The sequence below is a fragment of the Pygocentrus nattereri genome, chromosome 26 (genome assembly GCF_015220715.1).
Source record: "Pygocentrus nattereri isolate fPygNat1 chromosome 26, fPygNat1.pri, whole genome shotgun sequence".
NCBI classification, from domain to species: Eukaryota; Metazoa; Chordata; class Actinopteri; order Characiformes; family Serrasalmidae; genus Pygocentrus; species Pygocentrus nattereri.
In genome coordinates, this window is record NC_051236.1 from 22,186,631 (window position 1) to 22,200,655 (window position 14,025).

Sequence of the window (14,025 nt, forward strand, 5' to 3'; positions counted from 1 at the left end):
GTCTGCTGTATATGTCTACTGGCATCAGCTACATACAAATGAAATAATATTCATGCTGCTTGGTATTTCTTTGCTTTATTCTATGCATTTTTAACAAAATTATCATTTTTCATTCAGAAAACTAAGATAATAATTTGAGTAACTGGAATGCCTCTCATTAGGTGTATATAAACAAGTTAGAGCTAGTGTAGGGATAGGAAATTATGAAATCTTGGGTCATTCCCTGGGGAAATTGCTTTTTGTTTTACTCATTAACTGCTGTTGAAAGGCTTTATGCCTCATATTGACTCATTTAAAATACTACATGGCCGCCTTCAGTGGGGATTCTCATCTAGCTTTGATTATTGTTTGACTAATGTCCACTGTCTACAGTTACAGTTATCTTTACTTTTGTCTATGCTTTATCTTTGTTTAGAAACTTTAAGACACATTGTCAGCACACTAACTTAACATGCTGTTTTACAGCCAAGTTCAGTATTGGGTTTGTGATCTTGCACGCTTCTGTTTGTACACAATTTGTTGAGAATAACTTCACTGTGCAAGATACAGCTTAAATATGTTGGCCTATGTAACACTGAATATTAAACAATCAATTAATTGAATACAAAATTTTAAAATTGTTGGGTTCTAATGTTTATTTTAATTATTCAAACACAATCTGACTCAGTACTAATAACACATAAAACATTTAAGATAAGCTTAAATATTAGAGTTTTGCCATTTAAATTTTGTTTATTTGAGGATATTTTGCTTATTTGAAGTTATGAGAATAAAAATCTAGTTCTTTCTGTTATATAAAGTTTTTTATTCCAATGTTTAACAAACAGAATTTTAAGACAACCATTTTACTTACTTTTTTAAAGCAAGACAACAAATAGATCTTCACAGCCTTCACAGTCCATTTATTTTTTTGGATTTTAAGTAACCTCGTGAGCGCTGGTGCGACTGAAAACAGTTATTTTTTAATACCCAATGATTAATGATTACTCCAGGCAGATAACTAAATAAATTAGCACATTAGAAATATTTTGCTAAACTGTTTTATTTTATATGCATTTTTAAAATCTAATGAGAAAACTTGGAATTCATGGGCAATTGTTTGAAAAAAATTGCAGAAAATCTTTCTGGAAAAAAAAACTTGTCCATTGCGCTTTTGTACTGTCAGGAAATCAACAAGCACTCTGAACTTTTCATGCATTTCAAGCATTAGCTTAATTTGACATAATGTTTATTGCAGTAATGTTGGCGCTTAATGCGAGACACATTGGTTTTGCATGGTTCTCTGTTCATTCCTTTTTAAACACTGTTTTCAATTTTCTTTTTTAGCAAGCCATGATGTCGCTTCACTACTCAAACCACAAATTAGAAAAAAAAAATCTACAAAAATATTAGAATTATTTTGGTTTCTAAACTCGTATGTAGCCTCACAGCTAGTCTCAGCACAATAGTTTACATGAACGGGACTGGCTGGATTAATTGTAGCACAGGGCGCACTGGCTCATGTTCTTGTGCATTGTTGAAACATGGCCCTTTTTACTTGGTTTTGGTTGGTCCACCAGTTAACAAGCTCTGATATTAGTCCCATTATAAGTAGATGAAGAATTCTGAACCACGGTCATTGCCACAACCCCCAGAAAAAGAAAGACGTCCATTCTTCCATGTACTAAGCCACTTCTCCTTCAGGGTCGCTGGAGCCTGTCCCAGCGGTCATCGGGTGGAAGGCAGGATACACCCTGGACAGGTTGCCAGTCCATCACAGGGCAGACATACACAATCACTCACACCTAGGGGCAATGTAGCATGTCTAATTGGCCTGACTGCATGTCGTTGGACCATGGGAGTAAACTGGAGAACCTGGAAGGAAACCCACGCAGACACGGGGAGAACATACAAACTCCACACAGAGAGGATCCCGGTCGCCCAGCCGGGGAATCGAACCCAGGCCCTCCTTGCTGTGAGGTGACAGCGCTACCCACCATGCCACCATGCCACCATGCTGCCCGAAAGAACGAAAGAAGAAAGATGTCAAAATAATATATTATTTACTTGCGGGAGGACCTAAAAATGTGAAGTAGGTGAACCTTTGACTAAGCTAAGAAGTTTGAGGTGGGTGAACTCGGATGCCTTTAGGTTGAGTTAACTCAGAAAAGATCCCTTAAATGTTTAAGTTGTCTTGACTTCTCGTTTTTCACAGTGTGCAAACTGAATACTGAATCGTACAATTTGAACCACAGTTATTAGAACTGATCAGCTTTGGTTTCACCCAATGATACTCCACACAATGGACAGTTGTATCTGATGCAGGACCTGCAAAAGAGAGTGCGCTTTGTAAGACATGTAAAGCCTGCAGGCCAAAACATTTCTGCTGTTGTTACAACAATTTAAGACATTGGATTCGGCAAAATCATTTCTAATCATTTCATGAAAGGGTAAGGAAAAAATGAAATGCACAGGGTAAAAAGCATGCTGTTTATGATTCTACAACAGAACCTTAATGGGTTATGTGGTCTGCTGACCTCGATTTTCTGACGGAAAATAAAATGGGCACACGCTTTGAGCTCAACGTACGGTACATATGCAAAAGCTCCACATAAGCACATACTGGGCTTCTTCAGCATGGTCCTTTATAGGACAATACTGTTTGCTCTGAGTGTTTTAACTACTGCAGCACTCACTTGAAGTCATCAACGACATAAAGATGAAATCAGGAGAAAAAGGTTAGCAGCACTAAAATTATGACACTAGCCACGGTGAGTGAAAGATGCAGCTGTAGAGCCTTAACCACTTCTGAACTAGTCCCACAGTTATCATCCAGTAGTTTTTGGCTCATCAATACTTCATTACATTAAATCCAGTCTGACAGAATTCAATCGGACCACAAGGAGAAGTCAGGAAGCAACATACTAATAATCTTGTTGAGAACAAGAAATTCTCATTACTTACTGCTTATTTGTTCTATTCTAATGTAATACAGAGCTGTACAGGCAAAAACACACTTACTGCCAAGATAAACAGTTTCACAATTTTCTTGGCTGCCTAAGACTTCTGCTCAGCCCTGTTCAATCTCAAAACTTGGGGACGAAATCTCATAGAATCAGAATCAGTTTACGTGCCTTGTACACTTGCATGTACTAGACATTTTTGTCTTGGGGAAATTGGAGCACACCTAAGTTAACAATACAGAACTGAAATAACAGAAATAAATACACAGATACAGTCACAAACACAACATATGCATTTTGCATGTCAGTAAACATATCTCACCCAAAATGTGATACACTTTCATGACCACTTTCCATTCATTTTTAGCGAGAATGACATCATATTCAACAATAAACTACAGAAAGAAGGACAGAGGCCACCACGGCTTAAACCCACAGCTATAGGCGTGAAAGACGCAACAGCCACACCACAGTTTTGCAATGCTGGCCTGACTCTTCAAACGTTAAACAGAAAGCCAGAGAGGGGTTTCATGATGAAACAGTGACATTCAGTATTCATTTGCATTGGCAATACTTCTTAATTGAATCTTGAATAGAGAAAGAGAGCAGACCTACTTTTGATAAGGTCTTTCACCTGGAATGAAAGAACGTGAAGAGACCGTGTTTCTGAACATTTAAAATAATAAAATAATTAAGATTACAAAATACAATCTCTGCACAATAAGGAGTAATGGATGGAATGATCATTCCAAGAAAATAAATAAAAGCCAAGGCAGGAGCCTTTATGCTCATGATATAAGACTATAGACACCCAGACCTTGGGCTGTGCATTATAACAATCATGCAACACGTCAACACTCGGGTCTAGAACAGTTACCAGCTGTATGGCCCTTCACAAAGAGAGCATGTTTAGGCTTGTTTCATCTGAATTAGCGTAGCACAGTAGGTGAAATGTTGAATAAAAACAATTTGTACTCTTAGCTATAGATGATATTTTTAAATTTTTTGTCTGTTCCAGGTTTTTACACCTCAGCAAAACACATACTGTGGTATATCAAGCATGGTGAACACTTCTGAACGTTTCACGATATTATACTTCTGTACCTCTCGTGGCCTTTTAATACCTGCTCGCTGATGGGCGCGATGTTCCGTTGCCATGGCTCCGGCCTGGCGTCTCTGTACCTGCGCGGCCGTCGCTCATGGAGAGGAGACAACTCACAGCTCCGCCGCTCAGCTGTGCCATGGGCAGGCGAAATGAATGTGATTAGGAGGCTAATCCCGATGAAAGGTGTAAGAAGACAGGTGAGTGAGTGGAAGGCCTGTTAGAGCCAGGTGAGTGAGGAGAGACGTCTAACCGAACAGCCCGCACTAGTTTACGAATGGAGGTTATTGACAGGTTAGCGCTGCTGGCTAACCCCTCTAACCTCGCTTTCTCACGGTTTTGGTCGTTATAACGCTACACTAACCCCTCTAACCTCGCTTTCTCACGGTTTTGGTCATTATAACGCTACACTAACCCCTCTAACCTCGGTTTCTCACGGTTTTGGTCATTATAACGCTACACTAACCCTTCTAACCTCGCTTTCTCACGGTTTGGGTCATTATAACGCTACGCTAACCCCTATAACCTGGCTTTCTCGCGGTTTTGCTGATTATAACGCTACACTAACCCCTCTAACCTCGCTTTCTCATGGTTTGGGTCATTATAATGCTACACTAACCCCTCTAACCTCGCTTTCTCACGGTTTTGGGTCATTATAACGCTACACTAACCCCTCTAACCTCGCTTTCTCACGGTTTTGGTCATTATAACACTACACTAACCCCTCTAACCTCGCTTTCTCACGGTTTGGGTCATTATAACGCTACACTAACCCCTCTAACCTCGCTTTCTCACGGTTTTGGTCATTATAACGCTACACTAACCCCTCTAACCTCGCTTTCTCACGGTTTTGGTCGTTATAACGCTACACTAACCCCTCTAACCTCGCTTTCTCACGGTTTGGGTCGTTATAACGCTACACTAACCCCTCTAACCTCGCTTTCTCACGGTTATGGTCATTATAACGCTACACTAACCCCTCTAACCTCGGTTTCTCACGGTTTTGGTCATTATAACGCCACACTAACCCTTCTAACCTCGCTTTCTCACGGTTTGGGTCATTATAATGCTACGCTAACCCCTCTAACCTCGCTTTCTCACGGTTTTGGTGATTATAACGCTACACTAACCCCTCTAACCTCGTTTTCTCACGGTTTGGGTCATTATAACGCTACACTAACCCCTCTAACCTCGCTTTCTCACGGTTTGGGTCATTATAACGCTACACTAACCCCTCTAACCTCGTTTTCTCACGGTTTGGGTCATTATAACGCTACACTAACCCCTCTAACCTCGCTTTCTCACGGTTTGGGTCGTTATAACGCTACACTAACCCCTCTAACCTCGCTTTCTCATGGTTATGGTCATTATAACGCTACACTAACCCCTCTAACCTCGGTTTCTCGCGGTTTTGGTCATTATAACGCCACACTAACCCTTCTAACCTCGCTTTCTCACGGTTTGGGTCATTATAACGCTACGCTAACCCCTCTAACCTCGCTTTCTCACGGTTTTGGTGATTATGACGCTACACTAACCCCTCTAACCTCGCTTTCTCATGGTTTGGGTCATTATAACGCTACACTAACCCCTCTAACCTCGCTTTCTCACGGTTTTGGGTCATTATAACGCTACACTAACCCCTCTAACCTCGCTTTGTCACGGTTTTGGTCATTATAACGCCACACTAACCCCTATAACCTCGCTTTCTCACAGTTTTGGTCATTATAACGCTACACTAACCCCTCTAACCTCGCTTTCTCACAGTTTTGGTCATTATAACGCTACACTAACCCCTCTAACCTCGCTTTCTCACGGTTTGGGTCATTATAACGCTACACTAACCCCTCTAACCTCGCTTTCTCACGGTTTTGGTCATTATAACGCTACACTAACCCCTCTAACCTCGCTTTCTCACGGTTTTGGTCGTTATAACGCTACACTAACCCCTCTAACCTCGCTTTCACGCGGTTTGGGTCATTATAATGCTACACTAACCCCTCTAACCTCGCTTTCTCACGGTTTTGGTCATTATAACGCTACACTAACCCCTCTAACCTCGCTTTCTCATGGTTTTGGTCGTTATAACGCTACACTAACCCCTCTAACCTCGCTTTCACGCGGTTTGGGTCATTATAACGCTACACTAACCCCTCTAACCTCGCTTTCTCATGGTTTTGGTCATTATAATGCTACACTAACCCCTCTAACCTCGCTTTCTCACGGTTTTGGTCGTTATAACGCTACACTAACCCCTCTAACCTCGCTTTCACGCGGTTTCGGTCATTATAATGCTACACTAACCCCTCTAACCTCGCTTTCTCACGGTTATGGTCATTATAACGCTACACTAACCCCTCTAACCTCGCTTTCTCATGGTTTGGGTCATTATAACGCTACACTAACCCCTCTAACCTCGCTTTCTCACGGTTTTGGTCATTATAACGCTACACTAACCCCTCTAACCTCGCTTTCTCATGGTTTTGGGTCATTATAACGCTACACTAACCCCTCTAACCTCGCTTTCTCACGGTTTTGGTCGTTATAACGCTACACTAACCCCTCTAACCTCGCTTTCACGCGGTTTCGGTCATTATAATGCTACACTAACCCCTCTAACCTCGCTTTCTCACGGTTATGGTCATTATAACGCTACACTAACCCCTCTAACCTCGCTTTCTCATGGTTTGGGTCATTATAACGCTACACTAACCCCTCTAACCTCGCTTTCTCACGGTTTTGGTCATTATAACGCTACACTAACCCCTCTAACCTCGCTTTCTCATGGTTTTGGGTCATTATAACGCTACACTAACCCCTCTAACCTCGCTTTCTCACGGTTTGGGTCATTATAATGCTACACTAACCCCTCTAACCTCGCTTTCTCACGGTTTTGGTCGTTATAACGCTACACTAACCCCTCTAACCTCGCTTTCACGCGGTTTCGGTCATTATAATGCTACACTAACCCCTCTAACCTCGCTTTCTCACGGTTATGGTCATTATAACGCTACACTAACCCCTCTAACCTCGCTTTCTCATGGTTTGGGTCATTATAACGCTACACTAACCCCTCTAACCTCGCTTTCTCACGGTTTTGGTCATTATAGCGCTACACTAACCCCTCTAACCTCGCTTTCTCATGGTTTTGGGTCATTATAACGCTACACTAACCCCTCTAACCTCGCTTTCTCACGGTTTTGGTCGTTATAACGCTACACTAACCCCTCTAACCTCGCTTTCACGCGGTTTCGGTCATTATAATGCTACACTAACCCCTCTAACCTCGCTTTCTCACGGTTATGGTCATTATAACGCTACACTAACCCCTCTAACCTCGCTTTCTCATGGTTTGGGTCATTATAACGCTACACTAACCCCTCTAACCTCGCTTTCTCACGGTTTTGGTCATTATAACGCTACACTAACCCCTCTAACCTCGCTTTCTCATGGTTTTGGGTCATTATAACGCTACACTAACCCCTCTAACCTCGCTTTCTCATGGTTTGGGTCATTATAACGCTACACTAACCCCTCTAACCTCGCTTTCTCACGGTTTTGGTCATTATAACGCTACACTAACCCCTCTAACCTCGCTTTCTCACGGTTTTGGTCATTATAACGCTACACTAACCCCTCTAACCTCACTTTCTCACGGTTTTGGTCATTATACGCAAGTTTACGCCGCTGCTGTGCAGTAAAGCATTTAAGGTGATGGTTGCAACGCTAAACTGATGAACACTTCGCTGTTTTTGAAACACGGTGATGCATTTTTAAAGGTTTTGGTCAGTCGGCGATACCATGTAGTGTTTACTAGCTAGCTAGCTACTTTTCTCATTATTACTGAGGGACATTTAGTTTGAAAAGCCTAGTTAAAAGCTAAGTTAAAAGCCTAGTTAAACGCTTAGTTAAACACTTAGTTAAAAGCATAGTTAAAAGCCTAGTTAAAAGCCTAGTTAAACGCTTAGTTAAACGCTTAAACGCTTAGTTAAACGCCTAGTTAAAAGCCTAGTTAAAAGCCTAGTTAAACGCTTAGTTAAACGCTTAGTTAAGCGCTTAGTTAAAAGCCTAGTTAAAAGCTTAGTTAAAAGCTTAGTTAAACGCTTAGTTAAGCGCTTAGTTAAGCGCTTAGTTAAAAGCCTAGTTAAAAGCCTAGTTAAACGCTTAGTTAAACGCTTAGTTAAAAGCCTAGTTAAAAGCTTAGTTAAATGCTTAGTTAAGCGCTTAGTTAAAAGCCTAGTTAAAAGCTTAGTTAAACGCTTAGTTAAAAGCTTATTTAAACGCTTAGTTAAAAGCCAAGTTAAAAGCCTAGTTAAACGCTTAGTTAAACGCTTAGTTAAAAGCCTAGTTAAAAGCCTAGTTAAACGCTTAGTTAAACGCTTAGTTAAATGCTTAGTTAAAAGCCTAGTTAAATGCTTAGTTAAACGCTTAATTAAAAGCTTAGTTAAACGCCTAGTTAAAAGCCTAGTTAAAAGCCTAGTTAAACGCTTAGTTAAACGCTTAGTTAAAAGCCTAGTTAAAAGCTTAGTTAAAAGCCTAGTTAAAAGCTTAGTTAAAAGCCTAGTTAAAAGCCTAGTTAAAAGCTTAGTTAAACGCTTAGTTAAAAGCTTCCTTTGTTACTACCGTGGAATTAACATTAGGTGTGTAAAGTAATTACACAGTATGAACACAGGGGCCCAGTCACGGCCTTTAGTAAAACACACCCAGTCTCCTCAGGGCAGAGGCTCTGCTGAGGACTGAGGTTTAGAGAAAAGGCTTCACGGAAAAAATACTTAAACTTGTGTGGAGTATCTGTTATTTGGTAGTAGTAGCTCAGTAGTTCACACACCTCTCAGTTAGGCTGTTTTTTCAAAATGGATTATTCAAAATTTCTACGTAAATCAGAGGTCGAGATATAAACAGAATGGTTCAGATTGGTTCTTATGTGAAATGGTTCGTTTGTAAATCGAAACTTACCACCTCAAATTTCTTTGCAGCGATAGCGATAGGAACCCCTGCATGTCTAGAACACAAATATACACTACTATAGCAATTTTATATACTGTGCCCAAACCAACAGTGACCCTGCACATTTCTTCTGCCATGTTGATGATGGTAAAATAATGGTCAGTTTGAAAAAATACGTTTTAGTAAGTTTTCTTTGGGGACTGTTTTACCTTAGAAATGCCTTTATGTATTCCTCCACCATAAATGGATTAAAATTAATTAATCAAAACACATTTCAGACTAAAACTTTATCACAACTCATGTGAAACAGTCTCAGACATCAGGCGTTGTATTCATAACAATTTAATGTAGTAACTTTCTGTGACGGAGCTTTTAGAGGCTTTAAAGAATAAAGCATTGCACAGTAAACCACTCTGAATGACCTTGTTGACATTACCCATTTAATAAAGCAGAAAAATTGGTTCCCCTTTAAGCAACAAGCCTGAAGCTAATTAGAGAAGTGGCTTGGTAGACATACTAACCAAGCTAACCTACCACAAATGTGACAAGTTGGGTGAGCGCTAGTGCTTCACTTACCAGTACTACCCACAAGTTACTATCCACAAGTCGATTACGAAAGTCTGAGTTACTCATCCTGTCATTTTATAGCTCTCTTTCTTTTCTCAATAGGTAAAGGCAAGCTGAACGATGACAACCAGATTACTTGAGTCCTTCAATGCCTTGGATAGTTATTCCAAGAGAGTGTTGGAGAGACATGCAAAGGTAGCTAGATTTTTCTGATGAATATTTTCATCTAAAGCTCTTCATGCATGAATTAGTCAATTTCCTCACCAATAAAACTGTTTAAGTATAATTTTGTCTTACTGAAAAACCCCATTCTTTCTTTCAGAAGAACTGCCAGCTAAGTATGCCAAGGCACTGCTTTGCACATGATAAGAGGAACACAGTGCTGGTGTTGCACTATGACTTGGACTTTCTCACTCCCAGAACGTCTGTTTATAAACCCAAATCCAATACGGAGCATGCTGGGGAGGAGCAAGATCATCTTCCCAAAAGACTAAGGTAAAGCTCATATTGGATTATGGGTAATCCTGAGGCAGAAGCTGCAAGCTGTACTGGTGTTGCTACCTTGGTGTTGGTGACCTAGTCCTGACGGTTACACATAAATTTGTAATCAGAACACAATCCCGCCTTTTTGATCAGACTTTGGAATCAGTCCCACTTTAATTAGTTTCCATTACTGACTGTTGTCATGGTGCTTTACTAAGTAATACCTTTGATGACTGTGGTGCATCTGGACTCAGCAGGGATCCAGGAACTAAGCTTGGTTCAGACAAATGTCTCATGTTTAGGATTTCGAAGTCTTCAGCCCCAGTAACCAGCATGAAAGGGATCTCCAGCATCAGATCAGTTGAGGTTGTCAGTAGCAAAATCAACATACGCCCATTCACAAGCAATGAAAACACGGCCTGGACAAGCCCAACTAATGTTAAGTCTTCAGGCAGAAACGTGTGCCAAGGTAAGATGTGCTTCTAGCTGGGGTGTGGAAGACAAAGCTAAGCAAAGCAGTAAATATCTTCAATTTTAAGGATGTGTTTCAGTTGAATCTCGCATTCATTCGTCATTTGTGACAGAGTGTAAAATCTGATTTGTCGTTCACTGTAATTATTTGTGGAATTTTTCCTACTTAAGTAGAGCATATCGCTGCTATCAGAACAAAACCTAGCATCTATATTTTTGTCGTTTATCTCTATTTTTGTCATTTTTTGGTTTTTAACATAATTTGTAAATTACTTTTTTGCTTTACATTGTAAATTAAAAGAAAAGTATGTTTTTTTTTTTTTTTTTTGGAGATACGAGGTTTTGTTCCGACAGCAACAATATACAACAATACTAAGTTTGGGCAGCTCAAAAGAACAGAATAAACCATTTTGACAGAATTTTACAAATTTAACAAATGTGGTTTTGCAGAAAACCATTAAACAGTTGTAGCAATTGTATTCTCTTTTTCATAGACAAAGAGGAAGAGAGACCGAGTTTCATGATCACATCTTTAAAGAAACCTCTTCGGCCCTGCAGACGATCCCCACACAGAATGAAGTGGTCAAGAGAGGTGCCATATCATATGCTGAGAGACTAAATAATGCAGTCTCCTCTCATGTATTAGTAACTCTGCCCTTTATATCAGCATGTATTGCCACTTTATGAATATATACTTGATGATTTTTAATACTGTAATAAACAAAATTTATAAAATGTTAAAAAGAAATTTTATATCTGACATTGTAACTCCACTTTTATGTTCACTGTGTCACCCTCATATTAACAGTAAACATTTTAAAGCACCTTGTGTTGACAGAGAATAGGAACTGTGACTTTATGCCCACAATTTACTGCCTAAGACGAGACTTTGTGTTTTATTTATGGTTTTATGGGCTGATCTCTGGGTTGATCTCTGGTTGATCTTTTGCATATATTTACATACATATGTCTGATGATTATGCAAAGTGAGTCATGTTCAGTCATGATTACTGGGTGTGTTCATTTTTTTGGACGTTTTGGGAAGTAGTAGGTATGAACATGCACTGAATTAAATTGTTTGCATTTCAGGTGGAGAATGTACCCTCTTTACATGCACTAAACAAGGACAGTAGCAAGGCCTTGGTGGGAAGCAGCCTTGGATACACAGACACCTCTCACTGGCGCTCCAACTCTTTTAATGATGGTATGAAGCACAAGTGAGGAAATTCGTCCTAATCCAGGAGATCTCAGATATGCCCCAAATTTAGCCATATTTAACTAATTTCTTTTTTGTAGTGCCTTTGACACAAATACTTTCTGTCTAGACTTTGTATCCTTTTCATTGTTTGATTTCCTTAAGCAATTGTCCTAAAAGTGTTTATCCTAAAGAGGTTGGAGGCTAAATGCACTGTTATCCCAAGGCTTGAGTAGTACCTTAGAAGTTTTATTTTACTTTGAAGAATAACTTAGTGATGATCTTCCTCACTCAGGAAAGGCACAGGCATGTTTATGCATTAGTTAGCCTGGGTTTAATTCACTCTCTTAACACCTTACAGGTGATAATCTTCCTCACTTAGGGTGTCTTTAATTGCTTTCTGTTGTCCTTTTTGCTTTTATTCTAAAGCACAGTGAAATGCCTTTGTGTATGAGTTGCCTTTATTTTATGCTATGTAAATAAACTTGCCTTGCCTTGTCTCATCAATTAGCTTCAAACTAATTAGCACCGTAAAACAGTTGATATGCACATGTGTGAGCATGTATATGTGTGTCTGTGTGTGTCTCCCAAAAGTAGATGGACCATTTAAATTACCTGAGTCAGTTGGAATCCTGGTTACTCAGGAACTTCATCAAGAGATTGATGCTGAGCTTGGTACCAGTAGGCTTCATAAAAAGTATGTTTACGCTATTAAGATGTGTCCAAAGAGGAATCCGTATGATTTTAAAACATCAAAGTACAATTCTCTTGTATTTCTTTTCACAGTGGAACTGGAGAGACATTTGAAAGAGAGTTTACCCAAGAGCAGTTATCTCCATTTGAAAAGGAATTTCTCGATGAGCCGGTTCCTCTTAGCTTGGAAGATGAGCTGGAGAGGACAAATGTAAAAGTGCTTACACCTTGCCCGGCATCTGTTTATAAAGCATTGCCGGTAAATATCTGTCTTTAAAAATTCATGACAAACCTTTTGATAAACATTTATGTTTGAGAAGGCACACATGTTGTACAGCACTTATATTAGTGTAGGCAATTCATCAACTTAATGCCATCTCTTGAGAAGCCATATGATATTATCATAATCTATGAAAGAAAGAGGTAAGAAAAAAAGTCTCATCCTTCCCCTTCTCTAATAAGAACATGCTAACTGCAAACTGGCCTCTGGGCATAAACTGCATTTGGCATATACCAGTAGGGCTCACGTTTGCACTAAAATCAGTGCTTTCTCTTAGCACACAATACTATCTTATATGTCAGTTTCTAAGTATTTATATCATATAAAATGATCCTTTTTGTTCTCAGGTTTTACATGACAATCTGTGCTGTCAGTCTTTGGTTTCAAATTGTCCATATCTCCACAGATAGTCAGTGAAACGTACCCTGTGGTATACAGACCACAGCAGCAGCATCATGAGCCCTTCAGCAGCCCAGGCTTTCACTGTCTGGATCCCGCAGAACCTTTGACCCAGGTCACTGCAGTCCGAAAGAGCAAAGTCCACTCAACCATCATCCACATTACTGAGTCCCTGCAAACAGACTACATGATCCGCAGTCTGAGAGAAAGACAGTGTTCAAGGTCCTACTCAAGATCAGGGCTCAAAGCGACAAGGACGGGGGCCTATCACGTGAACCTGCAAATGCTCTCAGCAGATGGAAATGTTGTCAAGTCTCCAGATTTGAGCCGACTCCCGCTCCATAATCATAAAGATGTGTCTTTGTCTGTACCTACAAACAAAGGTCCACTGATTCCTCTGGTCATGCCTAGAAGAAAAGTGCTTTCCTCTACTTGTGTTGGCCCTGTGGTTAATGGCAAGAACCCTAATCAAACTTATGCCAGTCAAGAAATTCCCTCAACCTACTCTAAACTACTGTATGGAACCTCAAGAAGATTCAGCAACAAATGTTACACCTCAGCTCCACAGACCCAGCAAAGCAAAGCCAGCGATCCAAAAAACAAGATGGACTTCCTATTCATCTCAAAACCAGTCACGTACAGTCAAAATGGTATGAAAGGCATTATCGCCAAACAAAAGACTTTTAAAGAAGACCTGTCCAAGGAGGCAACCGTGCTGTGTGAAGACTTTGTGTCACAAGGTGCAAGTTGTGAAACTTTTGATATGAATGAGATGAACTTTTCCACTCCAACCAGTAGAGTAGATTGCAGGTCCCAGGACACTACAACCCCAGTAAAGGAAGCTGGGGTCACAGATCATACTGGCATTGAAGACACTAGGAAGCTCAGTTATATCTTGCACCTTCCTCAGCCAATAAACATCCCAACTGCTGATAGCTGGAATTAA

General features: G+C 40.1%; 1 protein-coding gene across 1 annotated transcript; it reads left to right on the forward strand.

Annotated features, from left to right (window-relative positions):
- The first annotated feature begins 4,138 nt into the window (after positions 1-4,138).
- On the forward strand, positions 4,139-14,025 carry LOC108439767. Its single transcript, XM_037534763.1, has 9 exons — positions 4,139-4,244; positions 9,661-9,753; positions 9,881-10,053; positions 10,344-10,510; positions 11,007-11,104; positions 11,602-11,716; positions 12,305-12,404; positions 12,494-12,659; positions 13,087-14,025. The coding sequence occupies exons 2-9, from the start codon at positions 9,679-9,681 to the stop codon at positions 14,023-14,025; spliced, it is 1,833 nt and encodes a 610-aa protein (XP_037390660.1). The 5' UTR covers positions 4,139-4,244; positions 9,661-9,678.